The sequence below is a fragment of the Bombina bombina genome, chromosome 3 (assembly GCF_027579735.1).
Source record: "Bombina bombina isolate aBomBom1 chromosome 3, aBomBom1.pri, whole genome shotgun sequence".
NCBI lineage: Eukaryota > Metazoa > Chordata > Amphibia > Anura > Bombinatoridae > Bombina > Bombina bombina.
The window spans coordinates 622904682-622921706 of record NC_069501.1 but is presented as its reverse complement, the minus strand read 5'-3'; the positions used below and the strand labels follow the sequence as shown (position 1 = coordinate 622921706).

Sequence of the window (17025 nt, the reverse complement as noted above, 5' to 3'; positions counted from 1 at the left end):
CTAAATCTTCCCTTCACTCCCTTATTTTCAGCCCTTTCTAATAGTACTCATTAGCTTCTTCAAATAAACTAATTTGGTTGCATTTTTTTCTCTTTCTTAAAGACAATGGGCTAGCTGCCTGGAAAGTTACTAGCAGTTAAAGGGACACTATACGCAAACATTTTCTTTCATGATTAAGGTAGAGAATATAATTTTAAACAACATTTCAATTTTAGATATACTTTAATGAAGAAATAGCGATGCACACGGTGAACCAATCACAGGAGGCATCTATGTGCAGCTACCAATCAGCAGCTACTAAGCATATCTAGATATGCTTTTCAGCAAAGAACATTAAGAGAATGAAGCAAAATAGATAATAGAAGTAAATTAGAAAGTTGTTTATAATTGTATGCTCTTTCTAAATCATGAAAGAAAAAAAATTGGGTTTCATGTTCCTTTAATTGTATATCTTTCAAATCAGTGTTTCTCAAGCCAAAACCCTAATGTACCCCCAACAGGCCAGGTTTTCATGATAGCTCAACCAGTGCACAGGTGAAGTAATCAGCTGACCAGTAAACATGATTACTAACCTGCTCTAACCCATCAGCTGATTATTTCACCCGTGCAATGTTTCAACTACAATGAAAACTGGCCTGTTGGGGGTACTTGAGTACTGCGGTCTTAATAACTCGTAAAGCATAGCATTCAGCCTCTTTAAAAGAGCCACATCATTAACACTATACCTACTCTGTCTGCCAGGCTTTGCTTCACTGTTCTAAGTCTCAGGCTGGTTCTGCTCGTCACCGATGTGAAAAAGATGAGGCTCTGCTGGATGCAGCGCTGCTGGGACAATTACCTGGATTTATAATACACACCGGGCCTTCTAATAATGCCAAGCAGGTTACTAGTGAGGAAGAGGGAGCTGAGCGTCAAGCTGGGTACTGGAGAGTGCTACACCGGCCATTAGAGAGGTGAGAGCACGTCTGTCAGATGTAGTAGATGAATCGATCCAATCTAGCATTAAAGGAACATTAAATCTCTCAGTAATTTTTTAATTTAAGACAATAAAAGAACATAGAATAAATATACTTTAATCATTTTGTCTGTTTTTGCTGTAAAATACATTTTAAAAAATATGATTGCTCCCCTTTCTCTCAAAGAGGCTGGAAAGTCTCCATCATATTTGAAAGGACACTTTACACAAAAATGACCTATCTACTATATAAAAGAGCAGCGTTTACAAATACATATTTACACATGTTGACACTTGTATTTCCGGAGGAAATATAAAGTAAATGTTAAAATGTAAATCTACATACTAGAATTAGCTATGCACTTCCTGCTAATGTTACTTGACTTATAGGTACTAAAGCTCAGTCAGCATTTGCAAGAACAACCTATCATCCAATAAGCATTTAAAGGAAGCACATTTCAGCCAGTGAGCACTAGCAGGAAGTACCAATTGGCCAATAGACATAACTACGAAGTACACAACTGATACTACTGTTGTATTAGTTTTAACTTAAAGAGCTTTTACTTCATTTTTTTCACACAGAAACAAAAAAACATAATTTATGTAAGAACTTACCTGATAAATTAATTTCTTTCATAGTGGCAAGAGTCCATGAGCTAGTGACGTATGAGATATAATACCCAAGATGTGGAAGTCCACGTGTCGCTAGAGAGGAAGGGAAAAAATAAAAACAGCTATTTCCGCTGAGATATTAAATCCCAAAAATAATTAAGTTTTCTTAAGAATTTAAAAAAAACAAATCAAAGGCATTAGAATCAAGCTGAAACAACTGCCTGAAAAACATTTCCACCAAAGGCTGCTTCCGAAGAAGCAAACTCATAAAAAAGGTAAAATTAGAAAAAGTATGCAAAGAAGACCAAGTTGCTGCTTTGCAAATTTGATCAACTGCAGCTTCATTCTTGAGAACCCAAGAAGTGGCAACTGATCTAGTAGAATGAGCTGTAATTCTCTAAGCTTTGTGAATTAAAAATCTTAATAAAAAAAAAGAACAGAGAAATAACAGAGGCTTTCTGACCTTTCCTGAAGTCAGAAAAAATAACAAATAGACTAGAAGTCTTTCTGAAATCTTAAGTAGCCTCAACATAATATTTCAAAGCTTTTACAACATCCAAAGAATGTAAAGACCCTTCAAGAGTATTCTTAAAATTAGGACACAAAAAAAGAACAATTTCCTTATTGACTTTGTTAAAATTCACAACTTTAGGCAAAAATTTAAATGAAGTCTGCAAAACAGCTTTATCTTGATGGAAAATGAGATAAAGAGACTCAAAAGAGTGAGCAGACTATACAGAAACTATTCAAGCAGAAGAGATAGCCAAAAGAAATAACACTTTGCAAGAAAGTAATTAAAAGGGACAGTCTAGCCCAAAATACATTTTCATGATTCAGATAGGGCATGTAATTTTAAACAATTTTCCAATTTAATTTTATCACCAATTTTGCTTAGTTCTCTTGGCATTCTTAGTTGAAAGCTTAACCTAGGAGGTTCATATGCTATTTTCTTAGACCTTGAAGGCCACCTCTTTTCAGAATGCATTTTAACAGTTTTTCACCACTAGAGGGTGTTAGTTCATGTGTTTCATATAGATAACACTGTGCTCATGCACGTGAAGTTACCTGGGAGCCAGCACTGATTGGCAAAACTGCAAGTCTGTCAAAAGAACTGAAATAAAGGGGCAGTTTGCAGAGGCTTAGATACAATATAATCACAGAGGTAAAAAGTATATAAATATAACTGTGTTGGTTATGCAAAACTAGGGAATGGGTAATAAAGGGATTATCTATCTTTTAAAACAATAAAAATTCTGGTGTAGACTGTCCCTTTAATGTCCGTAAAATGCATAGGGGTATATTTATCGTCAACTAAAAATATGCGGATTTCCGCATCGTAATTGTCGTGAGATTGATCCGCCGTAGTTTTCAAAGCGTCAAGATCGGCAAATGTTGAAATTTGTGATGTAAAATACGATCCTGCAATCTGAATCCGACGCAGATCGATGCAAGTTGAAAACCCGTAGTATTCGAGCGGAATTTTGTTCATTCACCCTCCTTTTCGACACTATTTGAATCTCTCACTAAGTTATAAAAAATTCTACATTTATGCTTGCGTCTTTTCCGACTCAGCGTACCTAGTTTTCAATCCGCCACCCTTGAGGTCGCGGATGCCATAGAACTCAATGGGAGTCTGAAAACACAGAAAGCTTATTTCCGATGCTGCAAGAGAATAAAGTATATTACATAATAAAAGTAAATTAGAAACTTTATTAAAATGATATACCCTTTCTAAATAAAACAATATTATTGCTCCACATTTGGTGCACTAGTAGATATAGGGATAATAATGAAAAATAAATTACTACTCATGGATTACAACTTTGTCTCTTATTACAAAGCAAGGGGACAATATTACTTCTACATATTTGGTGCAAAGTTTTGCCCCAAACTTGTCGCACTAATAGATATAGAGATAAAAATTTAATAAATACACAACATAATAATATAGCTAACTTCCTTTTTATTTGTTGGAAAAATCTATGTGCACCATGTTTAAGCCATGTAATACAACTCACACTCTCCACTTATTTGACTCAACACTTTTTGCACCAATTATGACGCAAACTCCTAAATAACCCACACACTAGTGAATTTTTCAACCACTTTTGATTGGAATATGCATAATCACATGATTTATGGCATCTGCCAATCTGATTCAAAAACACATTATAAACTATCACTAAGGAATCAAATTGCTTGATACTTGTGTCATTGATCACTCATCAGAACTTGTAAGTGCCATTGTGTATTATACTTTGAAAGTATGTATATGTGAAATTAGTATTAAAGATAAACATTAATGCTGACATTAGGACACACAGTGTAATGTTTTAGACAATGATTTTAAAATTCCAATTGATGTTTGATATATACTTTAAACTGTCATGATTCAGATACAGCAGAAATTATAATCACCTCTTTACTGTCATGCTATTTTCAGTGTATTTCTTCCTTCTCTTGAATTTCTTTTTTAGTAAGAAATGTCATCTTATATGCCAGCCCATTTTATAACACCTGTGAAGGGGTGGTTTTTAAAAATAGATTGCAATCAGGAGGGGTTAGACAGGTGCAGAGAGAAAACTGGCCCAGCTTTTAAAGGGACAGGAAACCCCAAAATATTCTTTCATGATGGATAGAATATACAATTTTAAACAACTTTCCAATTTACTTCTATTGTATTTCATGTTTTTATTGTTTGAAGTTCACAAGACATATACAAAGTAAGCATGTTGTTTCCACATGAACATAATAAATTACAAGACATTAACATAATAAATTACAAGACATATACAAAGTAAGCATGTTGTTTCCACCTGAACATAATAAATTACAAGATATTATCATCCATATCTCTTATTATATAGTTAACTTAGCAGTACATTATTTCTACTACTGTACATGATATTGGTTTTATTCATGTATAACACAGACCTAATAAAAAAGAGATGAACCTCAACATTTTCTAATTATTGAATTCAGAAGATACTGAAAAAAATATAAATTCTTATATATTTAAACTAAAGTTACTACCAAAGATTACTTTAACGTTTCACTAGTCCTACCTGTATTTTACCATATTCTATGAACCATCCTTAATAAGACCGAGGGGGGAGGGGTTAGGACAGGTTGTTCGTGTGGAGGAAGGTAAAGGGAGAGAAAAAAGAAAAAAAAAAAAAAAAGGGGAGAGAGGAGAGGCAGTATACAGCAGCGGGTTTCGATTATGGTTATATATTGTTTCTATATCTCCTGATAAAATCTAACCATTTATGTTCGAATCTATCTTGATGATTAATTCCCTGACTAAGGCTATCAATATGTTCTATTTGATATTGCGCATGAAGTAGGAAAGTTAAGTTGTTAATTGTAGGTTCTCTAGTGGCTTTCCAATTTTTTGAAATAAGGTATCTGCCTCCTAGAATTGTTGTATTAATAAAATCGATATTAGGGACATATTCCCCAAGATCTCTCAAATTAACCAAAAACATAATTTATGTAAGAACTTACCTGATAAATTCATTTCTTTCATATTAGCAAGAGTCCATGAGCTAGTGACGTATGGGATATACATTCCTACCAGGAGGGGCAAAGTTTCCCAAACCTTAAAATGCCTATAAATACACCCCTCACCACACCCACAATTCAGTTTAACGAATAGCCAAGAAGTGGGGTGATAAGAAAAAAGTGCGAAAGCATATAAAATAAGGAATTGGAATAATTGTGCTTTATACAAAAAAATCATAACCACCACAAAAAAGGGCGGGCCTCATGGACTCTTGCTAATATGAAAGAAATGAATTTATCAGGTAAGTTCTTACATAAATTATGTTTTCTTTCATGTAATTAGCAAGAGTCCATGAGCTAGTGACGTATGGGATAATGACTACCCAAGATGTGGATCTTTCCACACAAGAGTCACTAGAGAGGGAGGGATAAAATAAAGACAGCCAATTCCTGCTGAAAATAATCCACACCCAAAATAAAGTTTAATGAAAAACATAAGCAGAAGATTCAAACTGAAACCGCTGCCTGAAGTACTTTTCTACCAAAAACTGCTTCAGAAGAAGAAAATACATCAAAATGGTAGAATTTGGTAAAAGTATGCAAAGAGGACCAAGTTGCCGCTTTGCAAATCTGATCAACCGAAGCTTCATTCCTAAACGCCCAGGAAGTAGAAACTGACCTAGTAGAATGAGCTGTAATCCTCTGAGGCGGAGTTTTACCCGACTCAACATAGGCAAGATGAATTAAAGATTTCAACCAAGATGCCAAAGAAATGGCAGAAGTTTTCTGGCCTTTCTAGAACCGGAAAAGATAACAAATAAACTAGAAGTCTTTCGGAAAGACTTAGTAGCTTCAACATAATATTTCAAAGCTCTAACAATATCCAAAGAATGCAACGATTAGGATAAAGACATAATGAAGGAACCACAATGTCTCTACTAATGTTGTTGGAATTCACAACTTAGGTAAAAATTCAAAAGAAGTTCGCAACACCGCCTTATCCTGATGAAAAATCAGAAAAGGAGACTCACAAGAAAGAGCAGATAATTCAGAAACTCTTCTGGCAGAAGAGATGGCCAAAAGGAACAAAACTTTCCAAGAAAGTAATTTAATGTCCAATGAATGCATAGGTTCAAATGGAGGAGCTTGAAGAGCCCCCAGAACCAAATTCAAACTCCAAGGAGGAGAAATTGACTTAATGACAGGCTTTATATGAACCAAAGCTTGTACAAAACAATGAATATCAGGAAGAATAGCAATCTTTCTGTGAAAAAGAACAGAAAGAGCAGAGATTTGTCCTTTCAAGGAACTTGCGGACAAACCCTTATCTAAACCATCCTGAAGAAACTGTAATATTCTCGGTATTCTAAAAGAATGCCAAGAAAAATGATGAGAAAGACACCAAGAAATATAAGTCTTCCAGACTCTATAATATATCTCTCTGGATACAGATTTACGAGCCTGAAACATAGTATTAATCACAGAGTCAGAGAAACCTCTTTGGCCAAGAATCAAGCGTTCAATCTCCATACCTTTAAATTTAAGGATTTCAGATCCTGATGGAAAAAAGGACCTTGAGACAGAAGGTCTGGTCTTAACGGAAGAGTCCACGGTTGGCAAGAGGCCATCCGGACAAGATCCGCATACCAAAACCTGTGAGGCCATGCCGGAGCTACCAGCAGAACAAACGAGCATTCCTTCAGAATCTTGGAGATTACTCTTGGAAGAAGAACTAGAGGCGGAAAGATATAGGCAGGATGATACTTCCAAGGAAGTGATAATGCATCCACTGCCTCCGCCTGAGGATCCCGGGATCTGGACAGATACCTGGGAAGTTTCTTGTTTAGATGAGAAGCCATCAGATCTATTTCTGGAAGTTCCCACATTTGAATAATCTGAAGAAATACCTCTGGGTGAAGAGACCATTCGCCCGGATGCAACGTTTGGCGACTGAGATAATCCGCTTTCCAATTGTCCATACCTGGGATATGAACCGCAGAGATTAGACAGGAGCTGGATTCCGCCCAAACCAAAATTCGAGATACTTCTTTCATAGCCAGAGGACTGTGAGTCCCTCCTTGATGATTGATGTATGCCACAGTTGTGACATTGTCTATCTGAAAACAAATGAACAACTCTCTCTTCAGAAGAGGCCAAGACTGAAGAGCTCTGAAAATTGCACAGAGTTCCAAAATATTGATCGGAAATCTCACCTCCTGAGATTCCCAAACCCCTTGTGCCGTCAGATACCCCCACACAGCTCCCCAACCTGTAAGACTTGCACCTGTTGAGATTATAGTCCAGGTCGGAAGAACAAGAAGCCCCCTGAACTAAACGATGGTGATCTGTCCACCATGTCAGAGAGTGTCGTAAAATCGGTTTAAAGATATTAATTGAGATATCTTTGAGTAATCCCTGCACCATTGGTTCAGCATACAGAGCTGAAGAGGTCGCATGTGAAAACGAGCAAAGGAGATTGCATCTGATGCGGCAGTCCTAAGACCCAACATTTCCATGCATAAGGCTACCAAAGGGAATGATTGTGACTGAAGGTTTTGACAAGCTGATATCAATGTTAAACTTCTCTTGTCTGACAAGGACAGAGTCATAGACACTGAATCTATCTAGAAACCTAAAAAGGTTACCCTTGTCTGAGGAATCAATGAATTGATTGGTAAATTGATCCTCCAACCATGAACTTGAAGAAACAACACAAGTCGATTCGTATGAGATTCTTCGAAAATGAGAAGACTGAGCAAGTACCAAGATATTGTCCAAATAAGGAAATACCAAAACCCTGTTCTCTGATTACAGAAAGAAGGGCACCGAGAACCTTTGAAAAAAATTCTTGGAACTGAGGCTAGGCCAAACGGTAGAGCCAAAAAACTGGTAATGCTTGTCTAAAAAGAGAATCTCAGACACTAAAAGTGATCTGGATGAATCGGAATATGCAGATACACATCCTGTAAATCTATTGTAGACATATAATGCCCTTGCTAAACAAAATGCAGGATAGTCCTACAGTAACCATCTTGAATGTTGGTATCCTAACATAACGATTCAATAATGATAGATCCGGAACTGGTCTGAAGGAATTGACCTTCTTTGGTACAATGAAGAGATAAAATAAAACCCCAGCCCCTGTTCCAGAACTGGAACTGGCATAAATACTCCAGCCAACTCTAGATCTGAAACACATTTCAGAAATGCTGAGCCTTTGCTGTGTTAGCTGGGACACGGGAAAGAAAAAAATCTCTTAGCAGGAGGCCTTAACTTGAAGCCAATTCTGTACCTTTCTGAAACAATGTTCTGAAACCAGAGATTGAGAACGGAATTGATCCAAATTTCTTTGAAGAAAACGTAATCTGCCCCATACCAGCTGAGCTGGAATAAGGGCCGCACCTTCATAGGTACTTAGGAGCTGGCTATAGGTTTCTATAAGGCTTGGATATATTCCAAACTGGAAATAGTTTCCAAACTGATACCGCTCCTGAGGATGAAGGATCAGGCTTTTGTTCCTTGTTGTGAGGAAAGGAACGAAAATGATTATTTACCCTGGAAAGAAAGGGAAAGCAAAGTTGACTTAGAAGACATATCAGCATTCCAAGTTTAATCCATAAAGCTTTTCTAGCTAAAATAGCTAGAGACATATACCTGACATCAACTCTAATGATATCAAAAGATGGTATCACCAATAAAATTATTAGCATGTTATAGAATAATAATAATGCTATAAAATTATGATCTGTTACTTGTTGCGCTAAAGCTTCTAACCAAAAAGTTGAAGCTGCAGCAACATCCGCTAAAAATATAGCAGGTCTAAGAAGATTACCTGAACATAAGTAAGCTTTTCTTAGAAAGGATTCAATTTTCCTATCTAAAGGATCCTTAAATGAAGTACTATCTGCCGTAGGAATAGTAGTACATTAGCAGGAGTAGAGACAGCCCCATAACCTTAGGGATTTTTGTCCCAAAAAACTCTAATCTGTCAGATGGCACAGGATATAATTGCTTAAACGTCTAGAAGGAGTAAATAAATTACCCAAATTAATCCATTCCCTGGAAATTACTTCAGAAATAGCATCAGGGAGATAAAACACTTCTGGAATAACTACAGGAGATTTAAAAACCTTATTTAAACGTTTACATTTAGTATCAAGAGGACCAGAATCCTCTATTTCTAATGCAAATAATACTTCTTTAAGTAAAGAACGAATAAATTCCATCTTGAACAAATACAAAGATTTATCAGCATCAACCTCTGAGACAGAAACCTCTGAACCAGAAGAACCATTATCAGTATCAGAATGATGATGTTCATTTAAAAATTCATCTGAAAAAAGAGAAGTTTTAAAAGACTTTTATGTATACTAGAAGGAGAAATAACAGACATAGCCTTCTTAATGGATTTAAAAAATAAAATCTCTTATGTTATCAGGAACACTCTGAAAATTAGATGTTGACGGAACAGCAACAGGTAATGTAACAGTACTAAAGGAAATTTTATCTGCATTAATAAGTTTGACATGACATGCAATACAAACAACAGCTGGAGAAACAGATACCAAAAGTTTATAGCAGATACACTTAGCTTGGTAGCTCCAGCACTGGGCAGTGATTTTCCTGAAGTATCTTCTGACTCAGTTGCAACATGGAACATCTTGCAATATGTAAAAGAAAAAAAACAACATATAAAGCAAAATTGATCAAATTCCTTAAATGACAGTTTCAGGAATGGGAAAAAAATGCCAGTGAACAAGCTTCTAGCAACCAGAAGCAATAAATAATGTGACTTAAATAATGTGGAGACAAAAGTGACGCCCATATTTTTTAGCGCCAAAAAAGACGCCCACATTATTTGGCGCCTAAATGCTTTTGGCGCCAAAAATGACGCCACATCCGGAACGCCGACATTTTTGAAGCAAAAAAACGTCAAAAAATGACGCAACTTCCGGCGACACGTATGACGCCGGAAACAGAAAAAAAAATTTGCGCCAAAAAAGTCCGCGCCAAGAATGACGCAATAAAATGAAGCATTTTCTGCCCCCGCGAGCCTAACAGCCCACAGGGAAAAAGTCAAATTTTTTAAGGTAAGAAAAAATGATTGAAACAAATGCATTTATCCCAAATATGAAACTGACTGTCTGAAATAAGGAATGTTGAACATCCTGAGTCAAGGCAAATAAATGTTTGAATACATATATTTAGAACTTTATAAACAAAGTGCCCAACCATAGCTTAGAGTGTCACAGAAAATAAGATTTACTTACCCCAGGACACTCATCTACATGTTTGTAGAAAGCCAAACCAGTACTGAAACGAGAATCAGCAGAGGTAATGGTATATATAAGAGTATATCGTCGATCTGAAAAGGGAGGTAAGAGATGAATCTCTACGACCAATAACAGAGAACCTATGAAATAGACCCCGTAGAAGGAGATCACTGCATTCAAATAGGCAATACTCTCCTCACATCCCTCTGACATTCACTGCACGCTGAGAGGAAAACCGGGCTCCAACTTGCTGCGGAGCGCATATCAACGTAGAATCTAGCACAAACTTACTTCACCACCTCCATCGGAGGCAAAGTTTGTAAAACTGAATTGTGGGTGTGGTGAGGGGTGTATTTATAGGCATTTTAAGGTTTGGGAAACTTTGCCCCTCCTGGTAGGAATGTATATCCCATACGTCACTAGCTCATGGACTCTTGCTAATTACATGAAAGAAAAGAAAATATGCTGTATCTCTATACGTATCTGTATATTCAATAGTCTATTCATCCAGAACTGTACTCGCTGCCAGAATTGTTGAATCTTGGGGCAGTTCCAGAACATGTGAACCAGGTCAGCCCTGATGGAACTACATCGAGGACACACATGTACGACATTCCCATACCATCTATTTAAGCTAGCCGGTGGTATATACATGCGATTCAAGATTTTAAACTGTGATTCTCGCCATGCTGCAGAAAGAGTTGCATGTTCTACCGCAATTATACTCTGTTTTACTTTATATGGATCCATGCTTTGAATATCCTTAACCCACTTTGCTGATATCTCTAATACATTTATTTCGCCGCTTTCCGTTTGTATCATCCGATACCAGTAGCTAATTGACCGTTTACCTGCTTTAAAGAGAGCAAGGCCCATTTTAATACCCGGGTGTACCCACTCCTTAGTACAATTTTTGATAGTTTCATTATACCAATGACGGACTTGTAAATAGGCATAGAATTCTGTGTTGTTAAGTTGGAACTGATCTCTAAGCGCTATAAATGTGTACACCCGGGTAGTCTCTGGGTCTCTAAACTGAGATAAATATTTAAGTCCTAGTATAGCCCACTTATTAAACATTTGGTTCTTAATACCCGATGGGAAGCAAGGGTTTCCAGAAATAGGAACTAAGTTCGAAATCAGCGGGTTATCATTCATACTGGTCTTAATATCCTGCCAGGCTTTAATAATATGAAACAGAGTGGGCTTATTTTTGACCATAGATGGTAGTTTCTTAATCGGGCAGTGTAATAGTGCCTGTAGGTCATATGGCCGAACTAACTTTTGTTCTATTTCTAGTGACGCCACATAGTTCCCCCCAGTAAGCCAGTCCATCGCTACCTTTGCCAAACATATTCTATTATAGTTGCCGAAATTTGGTAACGCGAGACCCCCATATTGTCTTGACTGTGACAGCTTTTGTAAAGCTATACGCTTTTTGCCACTACCCCAAATAAACAGTCTGATGGAGCTATTTAAACGCTTGAGATCAAATTTTGTTATTGGGATTGGGATATTTTGCATTAAATACATCAGTTTGGGTAGGGTGATCATTTTTATCAAATTAATTTTTGCCGTCATTGACAGAGGAAATTTTGCCCAGTTTCCAAGCTCTATCTGTATTTTATTTAGCAGAGGGATAAAATTCAAAGGGTACCATTCTGCCGGATCGATACTAATCTTAATACCCAAATACGTAATATATGAATCCGCTATTTTAAAGGGTGGCGTGTATCCATTACTTGCTGGTTTTGTTATCCATAATAAATCTGATTTTGCTGCGTTTATTTTATATCCCGAAAATGTTCCGAATATATTAATTATTTCTAATAAAATCGGGATCTCGTGTTTAGGGTTGTTAAGAAATAATAATAAGTCATCTGCATACAGTAGTAATTTAAGGTATTCGTCTCCTAACAAAACTCCTTCTAGGTGCTTTTTTAACATAGTTGCCAATGGTTCAATTGCAAGGTTAAAAAGAAGAGGTGAAATCGGACAGCCTTGTCTGGTACCTGTCAAAATATGGAAAGTTTCTGTAGGAATGCCATTTACCAACAATACTGCAGAAGCATTAATGTATAGAGCTTTAATGCAATTTAAATAATTACCGCTAAAACCAAATTGTTGCATAGTGAAAAAAAGATGGTCCCAAGTAATCGAGTCGAATGCCTTCTGGGCATCTAGTGAAAGAATCGCTGGTTTTATTCGCCCATTTGTACATTCTGATCGAAAAAAATCTAAGAGGAGTAAGATTTTACGAATATTAGCCGATGGATTTCGATGTAACATAAAGCCGACCTGGTCCACATGTATCAAAGAGCCAAGGATCCCCTTAAGTCTATTTGCTAAGATTGCTGTATAAATTTTATAGTCTGCATTAAGCAGTGATATGGGACGATATGAATCCAACGCTTCTGGATCTTTCTCTTTTTTTGGAACGAGTACAATTCTGGATGCAACAAAATAAGAGGAGGGGACCCCACCATTACAGAAATATTGATTAAATAGCTTTACCAATGGGGCATTTATCTCTTCCCTAAGAATTTTATAGAATTCGGCTGGTAGCATATCCAGGCCAGCAGCTTTATCCAGTTTTAATCTATCTACTGCTTGACAAATTTCTGTCGAAGTAATGGGTAGATTTAAGTTAGCAGCCTCATCTGTATTTAATTTTGGGAGAGAGATGTTTCTCCAGAACCGCTCTTTATTTTGACTATCTATCTGTGGGGCAGAGTACAGTTTTTTAAAGAAGCTAACAAAACCTTTTTTAATTGCTTCTGTTTCAGTAACTCGGATACCATCTACTATAGCAGACTTGATGGTTTTCTGAGCCTTGCAAACTTTGACGCAGTTAGCTAGAAGCTTGCCAATTTTGCTGCCATATCTATGATAGATAGTTCTTTGATTTAAATCTTGACGGGTCGCTTTCTGCAAGCTAACTGAGTCCCACTCTTGTTTCGCTTTGATATATTTCTGCCAATTAGTCGATGTGGGAGTCGCTATGTAGGCATTATATGCATTTCTAAGCCAATTAGAGATTTCTATTTCCCTTAGACGTGTTCTTGCCCTAAGTTTAGACATATAGTTTTTTATTTCTCCTCTTATCACCGCTTTGGCTGTTTCCCAAAAAATCTCGGGTTTACAACTATATGCAGCATTTTGTATTGCATATTCATGCCACCTATCTGTAATGTATTTCCTAAATTTGGCGTCGTTATATAAATATCTTGGGAAAGAATAACCTCTAGTTGTTTGATATGCGTTATTTTCTGGTCCACATTCCAAAAATATAGGGGCATGGTCTGAAATGGTGAAGTCCCCTATTTGCGTTTTTAACCCTGTTCTAAACAAACTGTCTGAACCCAAAAAAAAATCAATACGAGAATATGACCTGTATTGTTTGGACTCATATGTATACGCTCTACAGTTAGGGTATAAGTGTCTCCAAATATCCCTTATCTTCAGGACTCTACAGATTGATTTAAGAATCTTGGCTGCTTTTTGAGAGACCCTGGGGATTCTTTGTTTTGTAGTCTGAAGTCTATCAATATTATTAAAGACCATGTTAAAATCTCCTGCTACCACCATATTCGTATCAACATATTCAAACAATTGCAGCTTCAAGGCCTCCCAGAAAGATATATCCACTTTATTAGGTCCGTACACATTACAAACGGTATATATGAGAGATTCAACTTTAATTTTAATGATAATAAAACGTTCTTCTAAATCTATCTGCTTGGAGATAATCTGATAATTTAACCCTTTTCTGATAAGAATTGCTACTCCTCTTTTTCTAGAGCTACAGGGTGTGAAGATCACTTCCTGAATCCAATTAGCTTGTAGTTTCTTGTGTTCTATTGCTGTAAGGTGTGTTTCTTGCAACAGAATAATATCCGCTTTAAATTTTTTAAGATATGTTAAGATTCTTTTCCTTTTCATTGGACTAGAAACACCCCCTACATTCCATGATATGAATTTTAGTTGTGGCATTTTAGTTTAGGGGATAAAATATAAGAAAAGAAAAAAGAGAGGAAAAAAAATAAATAAAAAAAAAATTCCCCCCCCCCGCCACTCGTTACCCCCTTACCCCAATATTCTACCTGCCACCAGGGACGACAGATGTTACCGACCCAGGCCTTAGATATATTGTGCCTAAATTTGTGCATATATTTTTCATATGATGTGTAAATCAGGAGACCTATGCTATATTGCAATACATTTTCATATATACAAGACACTTTCCCAACTTTATCCCTAGCCTTAAACATATTATGCCGGGGATTATATATAGAATTTTGGAATATAATACACCACAAAAAAATAATGTGAACCCACAGTAGAAAAAAACATATTTTTGACTTGGTCCTGTTATACCAATATCGATAGGTGCATTTTTCATATACTATATAGATAACAAAATAACAACACCTATATATTAGAAAATACTCATATGTATAAAACAGCGTCAGAGCCTTACCCCTCATTTTAAACATTTTAAAAAGAAAAAAACACATAATTAAATAAAATAGCATCTCTAGCTTGTATATGATAGTGACATATATTCCCAAAGATTCCTTTCTCCATTACCCTCTTATCTGCTTAATGGTCTCCTTTATATTTATCTATATAGCTCTTAGCTTCTTGGGGAGTTCTTAATACAATTAACTCGTTGTCAATATATAATTTGATTGTGGCTGGGTAAACTAATCTAGCTGGCAGGCCCAAGTTGATTAAGGTGGTGCAATATGGTGAAATAGCTTTTCGCTTGCTTGCTGTCTGAAATGAAAAATCCTGGAATAACAGAATTCTATGTTGGTCTATTAGTAGTGTTTGCATCTTTCTGTAGGCTCTGAGAATACTGATCTTGTCTTGGAAATTCAAATATTTCACTATAATAGGACGCTTCTGTACTGAATTTTCTGTTGTGTTCCTAGGATTACCTGTACGATGTGCTCTTTCTACTGCTATGTTCTGTTGCTGGATCCCAAGTAATTGTGGAAGTGTGTTAGCAGCAAAGGAGATTAAATCCTGATAACAGTCACTTTCCGGCAGTCCAATAATCCTTAGATTATTGCGATGTGCTCTATCCTCCAACTCCTCTACTTTTTCACTGAGATCATTAATTTTGCTACTATGTTGTTGAGATATTTGTTCCGTCTTAAACACTAGATCCTCAACTTTGGATATTCTAGACTCCGCTTCTGTGAGCCTAGATGAGAAATTTTTCATTTCAGAAACAAGCGTACTAAGTTCCACCTTAATCAAATCGAATTGAGGGAGCAGCACCTGCGCTACCTGTTTCGTTATTTCTTCAATATCCATTTTACTGATATTTAAACAATTTGCTTCTACCCTTAGGTCTGTGTTGTTGTCTAAACTATTTCTAGGCCTCCTGTCTTTCACCTTAGCTGGCATAGTGTGTGTTTTAGGTGATAAAAATGTATCCATAAATTAAATTCGTGAGGGTGTGTGATTGTGTGGGGTGTTAAGGGGAGAGAGTGAGAGAAAAAAAAAGAAAAAAAAAGAAGAGAGAAAAAAAAAGGAAAAAAAGAAGGGGGGAGGGGGGTGTTGCAGTGTCAAAATAGAAAGTTTTACTGGTTGTGATAAATTATGATATCTGAAAACTTGTGACTATTGGGGTCGTGCCCTGTATAAGTGTTTCAGGGTCAGCTTAGGGGAATCAGGAGAGTTCTGTATTCACCAGCTCAAGGGTATAGCGTAATGTATTCTCAGTATATGCTAATTTATCCTGTCCAACAATTGTGTCATACGTCTGTCTAGTACTTTATAGGCAAATACACAAATAGTTATGGCTATATTCAGTATTATGCGAAGTAGTGTATTTCCAGGACCTCACAATTGTATACCAAAACCTTTTCTTTGTTCTCACCACACTAGATAGTGTGTGTCTTTTTATACAAATATTTCCAGGGCAAAATAGTAATGCCACACCATAGGTGTTAATATATGTTTGGAGATCAATTTTTAAATGTACTGTAGCTTCCTCACATTACAGTTATGTTATTAATACGGCCCCTTTTTTTTTTTAACTGTCAGCTATATCAGTTAGTTAATACACCGGTCTAGAACCACATATATTTCCTGTGGAGAGAGAGTAGTGTGTTAATCTCAGATGCCTGATATATATCCTATATATGAACCTCCAGCCTTAATACAGAGAAAAAAAAAAAAGACTCATGCATATATACATAATTCCTGAGAATATGTCCAGTTTATAGCACAGCCTTATATGCTATTTCAAATAACTTCTACTTTTGTCCTGTTCTGCAATAGTGTTATAACATAATACATTGCTGTGACATGTCCTCTCATTAGATCTTTTAGGGTTATAGGCAACTTATATAGGCCTTAGTCCATATCCAGGAAAAAAAAAAAGAGGAGAAATTTTCTTACTAGACCTTATGTACACCCAGTGATGCTATAGCCAGTGGCTTTATTAATTGTTTAATTCCAGAACAGTTCCAAAGCCCCCAGTAAAATTATAATCCCATTGATTCTATTCTGGGATTTACAGTTCACTTCTGTAGTCAAACCTTGGAAGTTATTTATCCTTTAGGAGTGGAGCTTTGTACAGTTCAACTGATTATACCAGCTTCTCTGATCTTCTAGCTTTGTTGCTAGCTGTTTTATGTATCAGGAGTCTCGGATGCCTTGGTT

General features: G+C 36.4%; 1 protein-coding gene across 4 annotated transcripts in view; it reads left to right on the top strand.

Moving 5' to 3' along the window:
• The window catches only part of LOC128651839 (myotubularin-related protein 9-like), a 158902-nt gene that overhangs the window by 63234 nt on the left and 78643 nt on the right, over positions 1-17025 (top strand). For all 4 annotated transcript variants that reach the window (XM_053704820.1, XM_053704822.1, XM_053704821.1 and 1 more), the window contains one exon: positions 742-953. In XM_053704820.1, the coding sequence (XP_053560795.1) occupies positions 742-953 (212 nt within the window). The remainder of the gene's footprint in view (positions 1-741; positions 954-17025) is intronic.